General features: G+C 37.9%; 1 protein-coding gene across 1 annotated transcript in view; it reads right to left on the reverse strand.

The window, feature by feature from the left end:
- The window catches only part of LOC140159290 (uncharacterized), a 30563-nt gene extending 20069 nt beyond the window's left edge, over positions 1 to 10494 (reverse strand). Inside the window, exon 1 of the mRNA XM_072182705.1 lies at positions 10363 to 10494. Coding sequence (XP_072038806.1) covers positions 10363 to 10469 — 107 coding nt within the window. The 5' untranslated portion in view covers positions 10470 to 10494. The remainder of the gene's footprint in view (positions 1 to 10362) is intronic.
- Between the last annotated feature and the right edge of the window lie 10001 nt (positions 10495 to 20495).

Below are 20495 nucleotides of genomic sequence, written 5' to 3' on the forward strand. Positions count from 1 at the left end.
AATACTTCACTTGACCCAAATATATGATTTATTTTTGTAATGAGAGAATCGCACATGGAATTTTAGAGGGATTTTGATAGCAGTTCCCGCACCGTAGAAAAGCTGCTCTGTCATGAGCCGGAAATTCCATCATCATGAGCCTAGATCCTGATTTGTTTTGCCAATTGAAGCTTCTAATGTTGGCTGAATGTTTTTGATGATATCATGAAAGTCAATCTGTGACAAGATGTAATTTTGCTACGGAAAGTGCTATGACAAAACGGTTTTCAGTTTTGGCTTTCTTTATAATCAAGGAGTTTAATTTGATATAAAATGATGCAGTGTTTGATGGCAAAATTTGACTGAATTCACCTTTCAGGGGATGTAATTTTCTTCGACAGGGGGTCATGAATATGTCGGTGACTGAAGTCAATTTTTATGACCCCCTCCATCGCGGATCGCGGGCTAAAATTTTCGACCCCCTATCGTGGGTCAAAAATTTTAGGACCCCCTTCTGTCAAAATTTTAGAGCGGAGTACACGAAAGCGTTAAAATTTTTGACCATAAGCGTAAAGAAGGCGCACGGAGAGCGCAAAAATCTTACATTGTATAAAGATTGTGTGCACATTTTGTTCAAAAAAAGTGTAAGAAAAGTTACACCAGTCGCCAGCCCTTAATAATTCTATAACCCCCCTATTTTGATTGCTACAAAAATTATAACCCCCCTATTTTTGGTCTTAAAATTCTATAACCCCCCAATATATTCATGACCCCCCTTCTGAAGAAAATGATAGCCCCTTATACCTATAAGGACTCAGCTGTGCAATAATTATGAGCCCTGGAAGGAGGGTAAAATTGGGGGGCAAGCAATTTTTGCGATCCGAGGGGGGGGGCCAAGCAATTTTTGGCACACATTCATGGGGTGCCTTTTAAATAAAATGCTCTAAAAAGGCTTAGGAAAACAGTATGGAAACGCTGAAATATGCAAATTTTCATGCTCGCTGTGCTCATAACATATCTAGACCTTTTAAGGTTTGCAAATTGGAATCCCAAAAAATTTGGCATGTGTAGGGGGGGCAAAGATTTTTGGCAGGCCAAAAGAGGGAGGAAAGCGATTATTTTGCAGGCTGAGAGGGGGGGCAAGCTATTTTTGGTGGGTCGTTCGGACATTTTATTACCCCGATAATTATTGCACAGCCCCTAATATGGCACATAAATGAACCCTGTGGTGTGCACACCAGTGGCAAAACTACACTTTCATTGCAATCAAGGGAACAGCTAGCTGGGGGTAAATCTGCCACCACCGCCAAGGGGGGGGGGGGGGCTGGGGAATACAGATGCATGTGCTCATTTGGGGGAAGTGGGTGGGCAAGGATTTCAAACCAAAGCCGCTGTAACAGCCCCAGGCGGGGATTGTGCCACTGTCCCAGCTTTACCCTGACAAATTTTCTAAAATCCTCTTTTTTTTTTCAGGCCTACTAAAAGGTCAGAGCTACACTGTACAAGTAACAACCAACTGCCAGACACCATTAACCAATGCCACTGTGAGCCATTTCATGTCACATTTTGCAGCGGAGGCAGATGGAAGTCATGGAACAAATGAAATATTAAAAAGGACTGAAATAATGACCGGATTCAGAAACGCACTTCAATCTCACTAATTGAAGAACAATACTTGTGTTGAAAGTCGGGACTCATAAATTAGGTGTAACAGAATGTGTGAAAATTTATTAAGATCTATTAGAAATATTCAATCCAATAGATTAGAATTCAATCTAATTCAATTTTAATATATGGGATTAAAATTGCTTAGATTGATTTTTAACCCCTTAGATTAAAATCAAATTAGATGTATTCAAATTAGATTTTTAAAAATCCATCCAAATGTTTTTTACATTAAAAATCAAATAAGATTGAATTCTAGATTGAATATTTCTAATAGATTAGATCCAATTTTGGATTTGTCCCAGATCACAATCACTTAGAGGGAATATGCTGAATTGTATTATAAAAATAAAGACTGCACAAAAAACGCAGCTGTTATAAACATGCCTGTAGCGTTTGAACTAATAATTGTGTTCACAATATTTCAACATAGAAAGAAGGATGATTTATTTACGCGCATTTTGATACCCCATTAGTCCAATCTCGTTCAATAATAACAACACAGCAGTGTTTTTAAAGAAAAATACCCGAATTGAAAGTTGCGGTTATTTGTATTGATATGAAGTCATTGATTGAAACCATTGATTACTGTAAATGGCAACTTTTAAATTTGTGGTTTTTCTTTAAAAGCACTATGTACTGTGTTATCAGTATTGAACGACATTTCACAAATGGGGTATCAAAATGAGCGTAAATAAATCATCCTTCTTTCTATGCAGAAATATTGTGGAAACGATTACTAGTTCTGAACTTATAGGCGTATTTCAGCTGTGTTACTTTTTGTGCAGACTTTTTATTGGATATCTTCCATCACACAATAGAGGATACATGTAGTAAAAAATCCCCATCATTTATTATCTATTAAGTAGGTGTGTTCAACTGTTTTGGTTTGTTGGACTTCCTTCTTCATACTTTTTTAATAAAGACAATAGTGCTTTTTTTTTTTCACTTCCTTACAGATTTCAAAATAAATTAAAACAATGATCAAAGCTACATATTCACCATGCATTTTTGTTTATTTCATGAACTCTTGTCTTTCTAATAATTATGTACCAGAGAAATAGGTGTAAAAATACATTTAGTAATGAAGTATGAGATAATGAGTGCAAAAGACCATTTATTTACAGTCTATTGGCAGCCACTAGTCTTTTGAGAAGGCTTTTGTTCAGACCTTCATTTGGGGGGGGACCCTTTGTCAAGGCCATTTGGCACCACTTGTCAAGAGGATTGAAGAACACCTTGAAGTTAACAAAGATCAGGGGCACAAAGGCCAAAACTGAAAAACTGCTGGCAATGGCCCTGACTGAAATTCGAGTCCAGCTTGTGTGTTAATATGGTGCCTTCACAAAAGACTACACTGTAGCATTGACTGACATCGGCTAGTCTTTCCTGAAGGCTTTGGGTGTGAATGCATTGATGCACAGTCACAGCTTTCATGAAAGAAACAGTGTCTGCCAATAATAAACTATGAACACTTACACTCCTTTAAAAGCATTTATAAGTCAAGGGTTTACATGTAGGGCCTTCTTTTATTTTAGTTTTATGTTAAGGGTTTACATGTAGAAAAAAATGGTCGCTAGTCCTAATGGCTGCAGATTTTCCATTGCTAAGGTCTTGTAAACCTTATTTATTTTTGGACTTGTGAACCATTTCCTATTTTTTTCGGACTAGCGATCCGTATTTTTGGACTAGGGAACCTTGGCTATACATTGGTTCCCCTCAAGTTCAGTAGTGACGTAGGTGCATATTTTAGTGGGCGCCGTATTGAATCGTGTGCGTATAGTTAATTGTGTAGCAAAAAAGGGTGGTTCGTGTGGCGCAGCCATGAAAAGACATTGACGTCACTGCTGAATTTGAGGCAAACCAAAGAAAAGTGCCTAGAACATTTCCAATAATTCCATGCAACTTTTACAGCCTGTAAGGAACTATGCATTACGATTACATCACATGATGTCAGAGTCATTTGTTGAGGTCCTTATTATTTTAATAATTGGAGCAAACATTTACTAGTTAGTTTATGCACCACATAAATTACTATGCAAGTATTTAAGTTCTCATCAAATGTTCACCCTCCAGAAAAGATTTTCTTCAAAAAATTTAATTGTTGACATAATGTTGGGAAAGTTTTCAATGCATGCGGTGATAGCCCTACTACGGCCTTTTGACTGTGGTGGTCCAAAACCATGCTATATCGTAAAACCTGGCTATATCCAGAGAACTGCTAAACCCAGACTGCTAATTCCCCCTTTTGGGTGGAGCGGTTAGTGGGTTTTAGCAGTTCTCGGATATAGTGTGTTTAAAAAGCCCTATAGTACGGCTAGCGAGTGATGCGCCAGATAACAGATGCCAGCTGTTGACTTCCAAACCATCATCCTCTTTGTCTTTCACGAAACCAGTATCCTCAGTAGTACTGCTGCACCTGGAAATTGGAATAAAATAAAATAATAGCCAATGATTAATTATTACACATTATTATCAGGATTATGGTATCTAGGCTGTTTGTGTGCCTTAAGGGGGTACTACACCCCTGCCCAATTTTGTGCCTATTTGTGCATTTTTCTCAAAAATTATAGGGCATTGGAGACAAGTAAGATATGTATATTATAGGGGCAAGGACTACAACTACTGCACTGGAAATTTTATATCAGCACAGACAACAGTTGTGGAGTTACAGTCAAAAATGAGGGAAAACCAATATTTGATCAAAAATCAATAACTACTTGCTTTGAGTTGCTGAATTTTCAGTACAGTAGTTGGGAGTCCTTGCCCCTATACATATCTTACTTGTCACCAATGTGCTATAATTTTTTCGTAAAATGCAAAAAATAAGCACAAAATTGGCCAGGGGTGTTGTACTCCGTTAAAGCCTTAATGTACTATCTTTTTAAATTTTTAGATTTTCCTTCCAAAATGATAAATTATTGTAGCAGAGTCATGATATGCTATTTCAATAGGTGTGAGGTCAAAGGTCCATACAGTCAAAAGTAGTCACTTGCAATCATTTTGGAATTTTAAATTTTTTTTATGAACTGTGAGAGCGGAGACAGATTTAAAGCATTAATCTGTAATTTACTAAGTCTACTAGTCGTGCATAGTTTCATGGGCATAGCCATCTTTTTTAGTAAGGAGGGCAAAATAAAACTTAGGTGGTACACAAAAAAACTCTGCATTGCAAAAAAAGTTGCATCATACAATTATACCTAGAGAGGTTGTATGTCTTTGAGCTTCTAAAAAAGGCTTTATTGGGACGTGGCACGCAAAAATTTCGTATTTTACACTATTTTCGGTCATGATCAGGTTAATTTCGGTAGAAAAGGGTTCCTTGTCCCTTTTCTTTTCTTTTGCCCTTCTGATTTTCTCTTTTATTTTTTTGTCAGAGGGCACTTTCATTTCATATATACCTGTCGTGCCTGAGAATTAAATATAGGAACACATAGGAATAAGGTATTGGCATTTTGTGTGGTGTGCTGCACCCCTTGGCTACAACTTTGTAAATGAAATTACTTACATCCTCCTCAATAAGGAAAGCTGTGCTGTTCGGTTGCAGGTGCTTTGCTTCAGCGTGTGTTTATAGTTCAGATTTTTGGAAGATATGCCTTGCAGAATGGACCTTTCGTGTTCATACAGTATGACATTGTAATTAAAGCCATTGTAACATTTGCTAAGGGGAAAGCCCTGAATATTTTTCAAAATTCTGTTTTTACACGATTGCTTTGTAAACATATAGTAGGCTGCCCTACATACTCTGCAAAAATCAAGACTTTATGTTTGCTCACTTGCTGTGGGTTGGGATTGAGACTGAAGATGAAGTCAAAATAATATTTTCCTATAGACGAATCAAATTTCACGCATTCCTGCACCTCAATGGCGGCCATAGCCGCGACAGGGACGAAACTATCTCACCTAAAATGTGAAATGATGCGGCCTTGAAGGATATTTTAAACTGCATTCTACCACCCGTGTTACACGCAGACAAAAGAATGATGACAGTTTACAACACAAAAGAATCTCACATCAAATTTTAAGCGGGTTTAATCCACCCAATTGGGCACTCACAACACCTGTTTGGTGCATGCAGGGACCCTAATAAGGCCAAATAAAAAAATAAACATGTTTCACGTCCCCTCCTGCTTCCTTTTTTGAGGTTTCTTCAAATATATTTTTATTTTTTGAAATTCGGTTATAACTTTCAAAATATATGTCTAGGAAGTTAGGATGCTTTCTATAGCCTTGTTAAGATACAAGAAACACGTTAGGAAGGTTTTGTGATCATTTGAGGGGGTGTAACTCTCCTCCTTTTTCCAGGCATTATTGTATACGCTAAAACACTGAGCTCTAAGTATGGCTATTTACACCAATTTTGTGATAAAAAATAGAAAATAAAAAGACCCTCTTCCTCCTTTTTTTCGAAAACCCGGACGTGAAACATGTTTTTTATTTTACTTGGCCTAATGGCCGAGCAAATCCTGACCATGACTTGGCTCGTTGGATTCGTCTATACTATAGCGAATCCTCACTGCCAGTTAAAATTAATGTTGTGTCGTTTAGTTTTACTTGTGCATTAAAAAAATTAATGAGTTATAAAAAGAAACTCACCTTGCAGAGTCGAGGTACAAACAACACACCCGACATACTCAGCCAGGAGAACGGTATACACATACACGACATACACTGTATTGCAATGATCATGAATGTACAGTCATGACAGTGCATGAACAACAGATCTGTGTGATGCAGTGGTGAATGGGACAAATCTCGTCATGTTTTCGTGGTATATTCGATGTCCGTGGCCATAACTGTCCTTATCCATCATGTCATTTGCTTCTCTAAATATTCAGTGAATTGAATACTAATATTACTATTGCAAACTAGTCCAAGCACGCCGCTAAAATGAGGCAAATAATTCGATTTTCGCAACTGGATACTTCTGTCAGTGTTATGACTGTCGCAAAAACAGCTGATCGAGGTCAGAGGTGAAATCTGTCAATCAAACTACTTTCGCGCATGCGCAAATGGCACACCTGAACTTAGGGAAATATTTTGCCGAAGGCATTGAGGTGGTGTGGGTAAAAAGCCCGTAACCTGAGAACTTTTCCGTGAGGGCGCTTTTTTCAAAATGGCCGCCAAAATCCAATATATATGGTTAAATTAGTCACTTTAGGGCATATTTGACCAGATTTTGAATTTTATTGATAGCAATAATGTACTAATAAGTCAGGTTATTAATATGAAGGTCACAGGAGGTCACAGCTGAGGGCGCTTTTTTTTCAAAATGGCCGCCAAAATCAATGAAAACATATATATAGTTAAATTAGCCAATTTAGGGCATATTTAACCAGATTTTGGCTTTATATTGATAGCAATAATGTACTACTAAGTCAGGTTATTAATATGAAGGTAACAGGAGGTCACGGCTGAGGCGCTTGTTTCAAAATGGCCTCCAAAATCAATGAAAAACATATATATGGTTAAATTAGTCACTTTAGTGGCTTATTTAACCAGATTTTGGATTTTTATTGATAGCAATAATGTACTACTAAGTCGGGTTATTAATATGAAGGTAACAGGAGGTCACAGCTGTGGGCGCTGTTTTCAAAATGGCCGCCAAAATCAATGAAAAGTAAAATTAGTCACTTAAGTGGTATACTTCATCAGATTTTGGATGTTGTTATTGATAGCGGTAAAGCATTACTAGGTCAGATTATTAATACGGAGGTAATAGGATGTCACAGGCAAGGGTGCTTTTTTTCAAAATGGCCGACAAAATTGAAGGAAAGTATGATATCAACGAAAAAGTGTCAGGAAATGTTACTTAAGTTGAAAAAAAGTAATAGCTGTCTGTGACTTTTTGCGTGAAGGATATGAAGCGCCAGCGCCTGCTTACATGGCGGTAGTAAGTATATATCTGCAATCTATTTATCTTTTGAAAGCGTTCGATCAAAGATATCGTATCTTGCTTCATTGACATCTCTGCCCTTCACTCCATTATAGAAGTGAACGTACTCCTTTAGCTCTTTGCATAAACTTTCTATCAGAAAATCTAATACTCCAAAGTGCAGAAAGTGTCCACAAAATTTGGCTTTGACTCCAGAAGTTTCCAGCACTGACGTTTCCCCTTGCGAAAAAAAAAAAAAACTGAGTTGTAATCAGTGAATGCATGAAATCCAATCAGGGATGACTTCTGAGCTGGCTGTTAATTCAATATCGCTCAATTTAAAGGCCTTCGTGTCACAAAACAAGATGCTATTTTGATTCTCGATCTTAGCAGTAATCAGGAAGAAGATTACACAAAGGTCATCTTGCATGCAAAACATACAGTGAGGAATAATAACGAGGGTATTAATAGTAATCATCCGTTCACATGCGGGAGACATAGACATTGCAGCCATTGCTTTATCCCATTTCATTCATGATGGAGACAGAGTAATTCTGGACACAAACACTGGTAAATACAGGACGGCATTGGAGTATTAGATTTTCCGTCAGAAAGTTTATTCAAAGAGCTAGAGGAGAACGTTCCACTTCTATACGGAATAAAGGACAAAGATGTCAACGAAGCAAGATACGATATCTTTGATCGAAAGTTTTCAAAAGATAAAAATATTACAGATATATCTTTACTTCCTCCATGTAAGCAGGCGCTGGCGCTGCATATCCTTCGCGCGTATGTCATTGCAGGAGGCAAGAGAGCAGCAGCCGATGTCACTGTATACGATGGTGGAAACATTGTTGACAATGGGTGGAACGAAAACATGGAACCTTAACCTAAGTGGGTTGAAACGGCAGGTAATGCCTGAGGACGTCCAAGAACTATTGGTAGAGAATGACTATGAAGGTTTTTCAGATAATAGCGATTTGATTGATCATGAGGATTAAAACAAAGAGGAATGCATCAGTGAAATCATGCAAAGACGGACAATTTATAACACTGTAAGCAACACTTTTGCGGCATTCTAGTGTACAAGTTGCCTTTTGGGGGTCTTCTTTAATACATAAAGGCAATTCTGGTAGTCATCATTGCAGCCATTTTAAATCAGAATCTACATTTACCACCCTGAAGTACTTCATTATAAGTTCAAAAAGTCAAAGACAACTATTACTTTTTTTTCAACTTAAGTAACATTTTATGACGCTTTTTGTTGATATCATACTTTCCAGTTCAATTTTGTCGGCCATTTTGAAAAAAGCACCCTCGCCTGTGACATCCTATTACCTCCGTATTAATAATCTGACCTAGTATTAAGGCTTTACCGCTATCAATAACAACATTCAAAATCTGATGAAGTATACCAGTTTTAAGTGACTAATTTAACAATATATATGCTTTTCATTGATTTTGGCGGCCATTTTGAAAAAAGCACCCACACCTGTGACCTCCTGTTACCTTCATATTAATAACCTGACTTAGTAGTACATTATTGCCATCAATAAAATCAAAATCTGGTTAAATATGCCCCTAAAGTGACTAATTTAACCATATATATGTTTTTCATTGATTTTGGCGGCCATTTTGAAAAAAGCGCCTCAGCCGTGACTCCTGTCACCTCCATATTAATAACCTGACTTAGTAGTACATTATTGCTATCAATAAAAATCCAAAATCTTGTTAAATATGCCCTAAAGTGACTAATTTAACCATATATATTGGATTTTGGCGGCCATTTTGAAAAAAGCCCTCACGGAAAAGTTCTCAGGTTACGGGCTTTTTACCCAAGAAATTCTTGTTCCCCATGCAAAACTGGTCCAGATAAACCATATGAGAATTTCTGGTTCTCCAAGTGGTACTTAGCTCAGTTTTAACCTGGTCTATAATGTCCAAAAGATAAATTACTGACTATCTTTGAAGACTGAGTTCCGCAGTCTAACACATGATGATGATACACACTTGTCACTTGGTTGGCATGCTTGGCGTGAATTGACCACGTCAGTCACGTACGCGTACATGTACTCACTCACAAAAGAATGTCAAAAAAGGTCATAAAACACCAATTTGGTGTCTTCTGCTCCCAAAGATTTGTACCTGAAGGCATGGCATATGACTCATGGACGTATGGACTGCATTCAATGTCATTATGTCATTTATGATCAGGATACTGTACATGCATTAGGGGTGGTGCAATAATTATGTGTACCCCGGGGTGAATTCTCAAAATGGTCTGCCAAAAATGCTTCCCCCCCTTGGCCATGCCAAAAATCTTTGCCCCCCCTTCGATGTGCCAAAAACCTTTGCCCCCCCCTTTGACGTGCCAAAAATCTTTGCCCCCCGTTACACATGCAAGATTTTGGGGAACCCGAATTTAAAACCTTAAATTGTCTTATCATATAATGCGAGCGCAGCGAGCAGGAAATTTTGCATATTTGAATGTGTTCCTAACGTTTTCCTATGCCTTTTTAGGGCGTAATATAGAAACGGTACCCAAATGGCAAAATATCTGTGTCAAAAATTGCTTGCCCCCCCCCCTTTCGACCTGCCAAAAATTGCTTGACCCCCCTTTTGACCTGCCAAAAATGCTTGCCCCCAAAAAATCTTTTGCCCCCCCTATAATTCATCCCCCCCCCCGGGGGAAATACACATAATTATTGCACCACCCCTTATTGATCAAGCAGCATGCCATGGACATGTCACATGATGGAGGTAAGCTTAAGCTTGTATTTTGCTCATTTGGGACTTATTTAGCTTTAAATAAGAATGATCAAACTCGCTGTCATATTTCTTACCTATACTTACTGGGGAACAGATCTTGAAATTCAGGGAATGTATCAAATGGGCCAAATATAACATGTGAATCAAGAAGAAAGTCTTCGACTTCTTTAGCAGCCGCCATTTTTCATTCAAGTTTTCAAATCTAGTGATGGGCAATTACATTTGTTGAGCGGGGCGATAAACGAAATTGGCGATTGAGTACAAGAGCGCGGAGCCCCGTTTTGTGGAAAACGTACATTTGGCCATTTTGGCATAGGCCTACATAATTCCGGGACAAAAAATCGCTACATGATTGATTCCGGGGATTGATTTGAAAGAGAAGGAGAGAGGGGTGGAAGTAGTTAAAGAGAGACAGACACTCGTGACTAAAGAACGTAAATAATAGTGAACTACCGGGTATTATGCTTAAAGGAGTATTTCGTGATCCTAGCATCCTCTATTTATGTCATTTTTCATTAGATATCCAAGTAAAAAACCTATTCCCAAAATTTCAGTTGATTCCGATTTTGCGTTCGCGAGTTATGCATGATTATGTGTATTACACTGCTCCATAGACAATGCGTTGTAATTTCGTTCTGGTGCACCAGAACGAAATTCAAATTACACCACCAATATCTGTGATTACACGATATCTTTGCTAAACGAATTAATCTGCAAGAAATATTTTGTACATAAACATTATGTAGCCAGAGGTTTCAAGTGATATAAAAATCTCAACTTTTTTTTTTGAGAAAAGTGGGGGGATGAGGCTGTGGATCACGAAATGCCCTTTTAATATAAAAAAATGAATAAATTTTATAGGCTAGAATAAGATTTCAAAAATAAATAAATGAATAGGGCCTAAGCAACTAAAATACATAAATAAATAAAAAAATGTAATAAAGAATAAATAAAATACATAAATAAATTAAAAAAAATGTAATAAAGAATAAATAAAATACATAAATTAAATTTAACAAAAAATTAAACAGTTAGTAACTAAATAAATACATAGATATATGAATAAATATATATGTAAAAAAATAAGGAATTAAATAAGATAAATAAATAAATAAATAAGTAAATAAATAAATAAATAAATAAATAAATAAATAAATAAATAAATAAATAAATAAATAAATAAATAAATAAGGAAATAGATAAATAAATAGATTACAAAGTTTTTCATAGTATAATAAGAGTAATACCAAAGGGCTGTGACTGGCAAAAAATGGACAATAAAATTATTTTTACTTTTGGAGTTCTGACCCCCGAAGTTGGTCCTGGATGGACGAAGTTGCATTTTGAGGGCCCTATATCTTTTAAAGTAAAGGAGTCACAAGTTGTCTGATGCCAGATTTGAATTCTACACAAAAAAGTACCCCATGAGGATACATACTTTTCAAAGTTGTTGGGGGTTAATAGCGCCGTTCCTTTTATACATTTATGGACCTCCAAACATCGTCTTTCGCATTGCGACACATTTTTTACCCTGACCCCAAATTGATGCCACGGGAAAACGAAATGGAGTGTGAAGCTCAAATTTTCAGGATTTTACTTTCTCATCAATATCTACCATCACACAGAAAAAGAAAAAAATTGAAGAGGTGCTGCGGTGCACATCCCTGGAGTTGACATGGAATGGCTCTTTACTTTTTCTGCATCCTTATGATGAGAGCTATACTGTTACATTGGTATTGTTTTTAACCAGATTTGACCAACTTTTCTATTTTGACATTTCACCCTATGCATAGCCCTAAGCGGCCATTTTTGTAAATTAAGCACTGTTACACTATTTGTATTTTTGGGGACCTTCAATGTGTTATTTAATATGCTTTCCTAAAATGAATGGTGATTAAGTGGAATCTGTCGCAATTTAGTGATGGGCTAACCCCTTATTATAATTTTACTGGGCTTGAAACAACTGACATGACAACAGCAATGCAAGACAGGAAGATATGGAGGGACATCACAGTTCGAGGACACATAGGCAGGTAGGCAGGGCACAGCGTCATCATCCTATATCTTCGTGTCAAAAATTGCCGTGATAGTACGGCGAGTCCACTCTTTCTTCAAAAGCTACGCATGGCGATTTTGTTCGAGATAGGCCGAGCGACTCAGGCTAAGCATATCGATTACACGATATGAGATACTGCAGTGTTTCCATTCATACACATTTATGCAATCTGTGCATGCTCAGTACCCCATGTGTTGTTGTCAGGTAAAACGCAGGATTTGTTTTCAATACACTAACTGGAAATTCAATACACTAATAAGCGGGGATTGCTGTTTGCTGTGGATATATTTTACTGCATTTTCACCATAAAGATTTTAAATTGTGCATCAAAATTGTGAGATATTAAACTGTTTGAGAATATTATTTATGAAAAGAACGAAATGGAAGCCCATTCAGCTAAGACCACGGTGCTGTACACTGGCTATAGAATATTAAATCACAAATCTATAATACAATACAGCACAGTGAATAGCTATAAAACTTTCTTTATCTGCGTCAATAATAGAATATTGATTTAAATGGAATTGAATACATGAGTTTACACTCGTCACTGAGCGATCTGGCGATCGGTTTCTAGCCAATCAGATAGGACTCCTTTTCTTGTGTTCGGAAAGGCGAGCCTGGTCTCTTATTAGTGAAATACGAATCACCCGTCGCTCACCAACGGAGTATTAGGACGTGATTCATTTCAGGGAAAGGGTATTTATTTAGACGCTGTCGACACTGTGCAGCCGGCAATGCCAAAATCACCTTTTACCCGAACTCACACGAATGCACAACACAAATACACTGTTTGATTAAGCTAACAAAATCTAAGTCTTTAATTGAAAACAAAGTATGCTTGGTACATATAACAACAATATTGCATATACAATAAAATCACACAATCAGTTTTATTCTATCAGTACTTAACCAGCGGTCTTCTTGTTGGTGATCCTAGAGTTCTTGCAATGTTCTGGACGACTGATGTAATATATCCTTATTCACTTGTCCTGCGAAAATCAGCGAAGTCCATTGTACACTTACGTTTATAAATATCCTTGCGTATGAAATCCTCACACAAATTAATGATGCTGCTTTCTCTAATCACTTATCTTCTTGCGCTGTTTTCTCCAAAAATATATCTCCTTGCGCTGCTTTCTCCAAAAATGGTGTTTCTTTCACCAATCGCTCTTTCTCCAGGGAACAGGTTTCTTTAACACCGTATTTGACAGATGCGTGGCCTTCACAAACCCAGCAAACTCCAGCAATTCGACAGAAGAACTTTAATCCTTTGATGAGGAAGAGCACATTTGTGTGCTCGCAATCTCCTTCGTTTCTGTATTAAAATAGCTCAATTATTGGCTATATAAACTGGTTAAGATGTAGGCCTACTTCTTTTTTGAAGCACGAAGACCATCACACACATGTGGAGTTTCACAATCTCCCATGACATTCTGTCTTGAAATCTCGGCCATAATAAAGGCTATGGCCGCCTGTAAGATCCGTATCCAGATGATAATATTTATAACATTTTCCATAAAGTCCTTCACAATCCGCAGTAGACCCTATGTCTTACTTTGGGCCATTTTCGTAGCTTTGAAATAACCATACTTCCAGCTTGTCGGTGAAAACATCTATCCATCTTCATCGCTCAGAGGCTGTTTTAAATAGCTCTGTAGGAAACTCATGATCTCCATGGCCACACTCAGCAATACTCTTTGAGTATCCTGATTTTAACTGGTTAACATTATTTACTCTCTTTTTGAGAGCTAGATACATCCATTCACATTACAATCATATCGATACAGGTCTGCCTAGAATTACTACCAGCCAGATGTTTTATAGCAAACCATCTGGGATTTTCCTAAATGTTCTAATAATAGACATTACCACTGACCATTATGCATTATTGCAACATTCTGATATCAGGGGATTCCCCCTTGACATAAATAGTCTTGTTTAAATGATGTTGTTATTGCAGTTATCTGGGTTTTCCCCGTGATGTCATAATAAACAAACTACTGCATGATTAGAAAGGTAACGTCCCCTATTTCATGACATAGGATTATACAAGGGCTATTATAGTCCAAGTTGGGCAATAAGCCTTTTTGAAATATGGCGTGCACAAAAGGAGAGGGCGTACTTTGAAGTGAGTAATCTTTTGTCAGCTGGGCACAAAAGGAGAGGGCGTACTTTGTCGTAGGCCTATGTCTATGGTGAGTAATCTTTTGTATGCTTCACAGCTGACAAAAGATTAGGGGGCCTACTCACTTCAAAGTACGCCACGCCCTCTCCTTTTGTGCCCGCCATATTTCAAAAAGGCTTATGATTTGGTACAGGAATGTTATAAGATAGATCTATATTTGTCTCAAACGCGTTGGCGTTCAATCCAGTTGACCCTGCAATTGTGTACGTTCAAAAAGAATAAATAAATACATTTTTAAAAAAGCAAGCAAACATGTTGATGATCAGATGATGAAACGATAAATGGATTTTCTTAATCGTTTACATAGGGGAGAGTGGGGTAAGTTGAGCCACTTTTTACATTTCCTTTCACTACGCTCAAATAAATAAAGCAGGACCCAAATTAAATGCAGTGTTACAAATGAAACATATGTATGTTTACTTGGTTATGATACCACAAAATTTTAATCAAATGTTGGCACTTTCTCACAGTGAGACGCCAAAATTTATTTGCAAATTGGCTCAACTTACCCCAACGGTGGGGTAAATTGAGCCAGTGGCGGGGGTAAGTTGAGCCACCATAGAAATGCACAGTTATATGACATAGCTGTGAAATTCAATTTTGCCTTTTTTCTAAATTGTTGTTTTCATGTATTTATTTTGAAAAATAGTTTGATATAGAAGTAGTTTGATCTAAATATTGCATACAAGTAATTTCTGACAAGATTTTACTTTGAATAAAAAAAATTGGGGAAATTTATGCAGGTTTTTCCTATGCTCAACTTGCCCCATAGCCTTTGGCTCAACTTACCCCATGTGACCATTTTTGTCAAGAACCAAGCCTCCCGGCTGACTAAAACTTGTTACAGTTGTAAATAGTTTTCTAAAATAGTGTTCATATAACACATCCTCAATACCCAGAATGCTATCATTAAAGCCATTTTCTTTCTGGGTGAAACATGAAAAAAATATTTTTTTTTCCAAAAGTTCAACAAAAGTGCGAAAAATTAACTTTCTAATGCCACCTTCTTACCATATGTGCAAGTGATTCCATATTACACTTGAGAAGCCTCTATTATGCCATATACAAATAAGTGGAACTGCAAAGTAAGAGAAGTTTTTAATTTTCTTTCTAGAGGGGGTGGATCAACTTACCCCCTGGCTCAACTTACCCCACTCTCCCCTAATATCCTGCTCTCACACAAAATGAGCATAAAGTTAACAAAATAACATTCCGAGATATTCAATATTTGCAATTCTTATTTTACAGCCTTTAAAATCATACCAAACATTTTAGGATGACTCCTTGCTTTGGTCTTCAAAAAGCAATTATTTCATCCAGAATTTCTTTTGTTTTCTATTGAATTTTGTAAAGTTTAATGGACTGTATCTTCTATAGTGTCCTGGCGACTTTATGCTCATTTTGTGGGAGCAGGTCTCAATTACAGGTACATGATGTATAAGGACTCCAAAACAGGATATGTAATTCGTTTAGCAAAGTAGGGGAAAACATTACGGTCACTAACTTTAAAAGTTTTATTATTAATTTAATCCACTGCGAAATGCGATTATAAGTAAATATTATCAAGATATAAATGAAGTCCTAGGGGAGATCCCCTTTTTTCCTCTTCTGTATTATATTACCTGGCCAGTTTCTCTGTCAGTAGCGTAGCTAGCGGTGGGGCAGGTGGGGAAGAGTGCCCCCCTGACAAAAAATGAAAGAAAAAGTGCCCCTCTGAAAAAACATAAAAGAGAAAATCAGGAGGGCAAAGGAAAACAAAAAGGGCAAAGAGTCCCTTTTCTAGCAAAATTCAGGGCCAAAATAGTGTAAAATACAAAATTTTTCGCCCTACGCCCGCACATTGTAACAATAAAGCCCATTTCAGCCGGATAATGGGCGAAAATAGTGTAAAATACCATTTTTTTGCGCTACGCGCGCACACCATCCAAATAAAGCCTTTTTCGGGAAGCTCGAAGACATACAGTCTCTATGTATTGTATGATGCAACTGCAATTTTTTTCGTCTGTGCCCCCGAAATTTTATTTTGCCCCCCCCTACGCCCCTGTTCTTTGTTGTTTACTAAGATAAAGATAAGCACCTTCGAGTTTAAAAGTTCTTAAAATAAAGGTTGTAACGGAATGGATTAATGATCAAGTTATGCCATGGTACGTGCCAAGATAGCATTTACCCTTGTAAAAGTTATAGGCCTACATTTTGGCCGTCGGTCCCTTGTAAATGTTATCATACATTTGGTGCCCTATGTATGGCAAAAATTTACATTAATTTATTGATCTATCGGGACTCCGGGATCCAAATTATGTTTGTGATAACGACCATATATCATCGTACTTTGGGCTTGGTGATTGGCTTCGATAACATGGCTGGTCACAACGATATAAAGGCTGCTCTCTGAGCGCGTCAAAATGTGCACTCTCCTGGCGAAACTGTCCCTTATAACTTAGCACTATAATACATGCGGGAGTCAAGTAGGCCTACCATTATTCTTGATTAGTGCAGACTGATATTTTTCACACGAGGACACGAATACGAACAAACAGAAGTATATGGCGCCATGATAGAATGTTAGGTGAGGTGTCAAAGGTTTCGTGACTTCAAATACTACTAGGCCTATCATAATCTGTCACGCATTTCCTTCGTCTTCTTGATAGCAAGTTCTGATTTCGTCAATCGCAGGAATCGTAGTAATCTGAAACACAAATTACTATTTCGAAACTAATAAACACAGCGGAACAAAATCGCCATGCGTACGTGGCTGTTGAAGAACTAGTGGATTCGCCCTACTATCATGGCAATTTCTGACACGAAGATATAGGGATGACGACGCTGTGGAGCGTTTAAGGGACTCACCATTAGACTTCAAGGGGGAGGAAGTTTTGAAAAAAAAACTTCCCTCACTACATGAGCAAAAAAAAACAACTTTCCCCACCAACGCTAAAAAAACACGTTGCCCACCTAACTCACTGTGTATAAATGCATGAAATTAAAAAAAAAAACTTGCCGCTTTCGGCGGCGAAAAAAAATTCACCCGACCGTACCGAACATTTCTATAATGTCCGCTTAGACATGATATTACGATCCCAAGTAAACACCTCTAAGTTAAGTTTATTCTTTATTAGACCCTCCCTCGGGTCCATGGAGAACGACTGGTAATGTAGATTATACAACATTAAATAAACCCGCGGTTTAGGAGAGCTATTATAAAAAAATAAACAAGTTGGTCTGTAGATTAATTGAGTTTTCGTCGACACACAGTGCTCTAGGAGCACTATAACTTTGTTGTCATATATAATTAGTGCTGTGTTGTTTTAACCTTTGGAGTGAAGGAGACATTACTCGTTGACTGCCGATAAACGTCCCAATAAATCGGACTTAGTCACCGGTCAGTTCTCATGATAGATATCCATGGCTAACGATGGTTAACTATGAAAACATGTTAAAGGACATCAAGAAAATTTTCTAAGTTATTTATTTTGAGCTCTTTCGAGTATCGACGAGTAATGGATATAAATTCTGTAGATTTTGTCTGTGACTGCTAATGTGAGGCCGTCGTAGGTCGTACGGGGCTCAAACTCGGTGGGTGGGTGTAGCTCTGTCCTGGCAAGAAGAAGTTTATGTTCGTTAAGTCATCCGACCCCGGGGCCCCCTCCCAGGGGTCATTTGAGGTCAAATGACTAAAAACTGTCATATGTGCATGAAACTAGGTCGTACGGGACTCAAACTCGGTGGGTGGGTGACGTTCTGTCCTGGCAAGAAGATGTTTATGTTCGTTAAGTCATCCGACCCCGGGGCCCCTCCCAGGGGTCATTTGAGGTCAAATGACTAAAAACTGTCATATGGGCATGAAACTAGGTCGTACAGGACTCAAACTCGGTGGGTGGGTGTAGTTCTGTCCTGGCAAGAAGATGTTTATGTTCGTTAAGTCGTCCGACCCCGGGCTCCCCCAGGGGTCATTTGAGGTCAAATGACTAAAAACTGTCATATGGGCATGAAACTAGGTCCTACGGGGCTCAAACTCGGTGGGTGGGTGTAGTTCTGTCCTGGCAAGAAGATGTCTATGTTCGTTAAGTCATCCGACCACGGGGCCCCCTCCCAGGGGTCATTTGAGGTCAAATGACTAAAAACTGTCATATGGGCATGAAACTAGGTCGTACGGGGCTCAAACTCGGTGGGTGGGTATAGTTCTGTGCTGGCAAGAAGATGTTTATGTTCGTTAAGTCATCTGACCACGGGGTCCCCTCCCAGGGGTCATCTAAGGTCAAATTACTAAAAAGTGTCGTATGGGCATGAAACTTGGTAGGTACAGTCAACATTTAAAGCAGCATTTTTTGAAGGTCATTTTGGGGTCATCCAATGTCACCCTGGGGTCATCTGAGGTCAAATTAGTAAAAATTGTCATATGGGCATGTCACCATCAGCCTGGTAATCGCGCCCAGCCGAGAACCGCCAAATATGGGTAACCGCCTAGTCTATTTTAAAACTGATGCATCAATGACTAGGCCGTATAAAATTAATGTTTTGGTTCTCGTCCAGAGGATTTTCATGAATTGATGAGGGAGGGAGGTGTTTTTTTTTTTTTTTTTTTTTTTCAATGTAAAATTAGCATTGTCAGTAGTTTTCGGTCTTCTCCAACAGTGCTCGAGGAAACGATGAGGCCCTTTTTTTTTTTTTTTTTCAAATGTGAGATTCTGAGGGATATTCCCCCTAGAGTACCTCAAAAAGACTTGGAAGTGATGCTTGTTTTCTAATAAACTTATTTATATGTATGAAGATTTCATAAATCATTCCAAAGTCTAAAAAATTGAAAAATCTAAAAAAAAAAAAAAAAAAAATCTGACAAATCCCAGAAATTGAGGAGGAGGGACGAGAACCAAAATATTAATTTTACACGGCCCTATGTTCATCATGTCATATAGAGGCCTTGCATGCGACGTATCATCCCGTAAATATGGCGGACTACTCAAATGCATTCAACAAAAGCATGATTGCAATCTACCGTGACAGTTCGTCTCACACACATAATCCTGCACTACGATCAAATAGGTTGATGACAACATTTGATTGAATGGACTGCACTCCGCCATAACTACGGTGAAGGACACCGGTTGAAAACCTTTTTTGGAGCCAATCAATAATTTCATGCAGGGCCTCTATTGTATCATTCTCACATAGATATAGAAATACTAAATTCGTTCACTATCTATATTTTTACTTCTAGTAGAGCTCCAATCTAAGGGTTAAAGTTATGTTTTAGGTTAGGTTAGGATTTTTTAAAGTACCCAGTACAGTGAACCTTATGGTACAAATGCGCGCGAAAATTTTAGCATAGGCCTATTGAAACTAAACTAGTGAAATATGGGACAAAAGTGGAATAAATTCGCGCAAAGCGCTAAAAATGGCATTTTGTGGCTATAAAATGTGATGCGATCAAGCAAAATCAGTCGGAACTCGGAAATATTAAATTTTCAGTTTCTTATAGGATAGTAAAAAGCATTTACAAAGCTGGATTTTGAAGAAAACCCCATTGAAATTGAACAACCTGATCCAAAGATATTAGCAATTAAAGAGTTTCCAAAACAGAAGGAAACATAAGGAAATATTGCCTTTGTTTGGCTATATCTCAAAATCAATATTTCCGAGTTCCGACTGATTTTGCTTGATCGCATCACAAATGGCCAAATATGAGGTTAATTTCGACACAAACCAATACACAGGCGTCAATATTGGGGGTGATTATATTGAACATCCCCATGGCAAAATATTGTGGCATTTATCCCCCCCATCTACGCCTATGTAATTTAGAGCCCTGTGACTCCATCGGTCTCCCTCTCCTCTCTCTCCTTCCCCCCCTCCTTCCTTTTTCTTCCTCCCTTGGGGCAACTCTAATAGGCACAAAGGACCAATATGCGATACGTAATCTATTTCCTCTTCTTTCTATATCTAACCTCCTTGGGCCTACATATTAG

Source organism: Amphiura filiformis, chromosome 8 (genome assembly GCF_039555335.1).
Source record: "Amphiura filiformis chromosome 8, Afil_fr2py, whole genome shotgun sequence".
NCBI classification, from domain to species: domain Eukaryota; kingdom Metazoa; phylum Echinodermata; class Ophiuroidea; order Amphilepidida; family Amphiuridae; genus Amphiura; species Amphiura filiformis.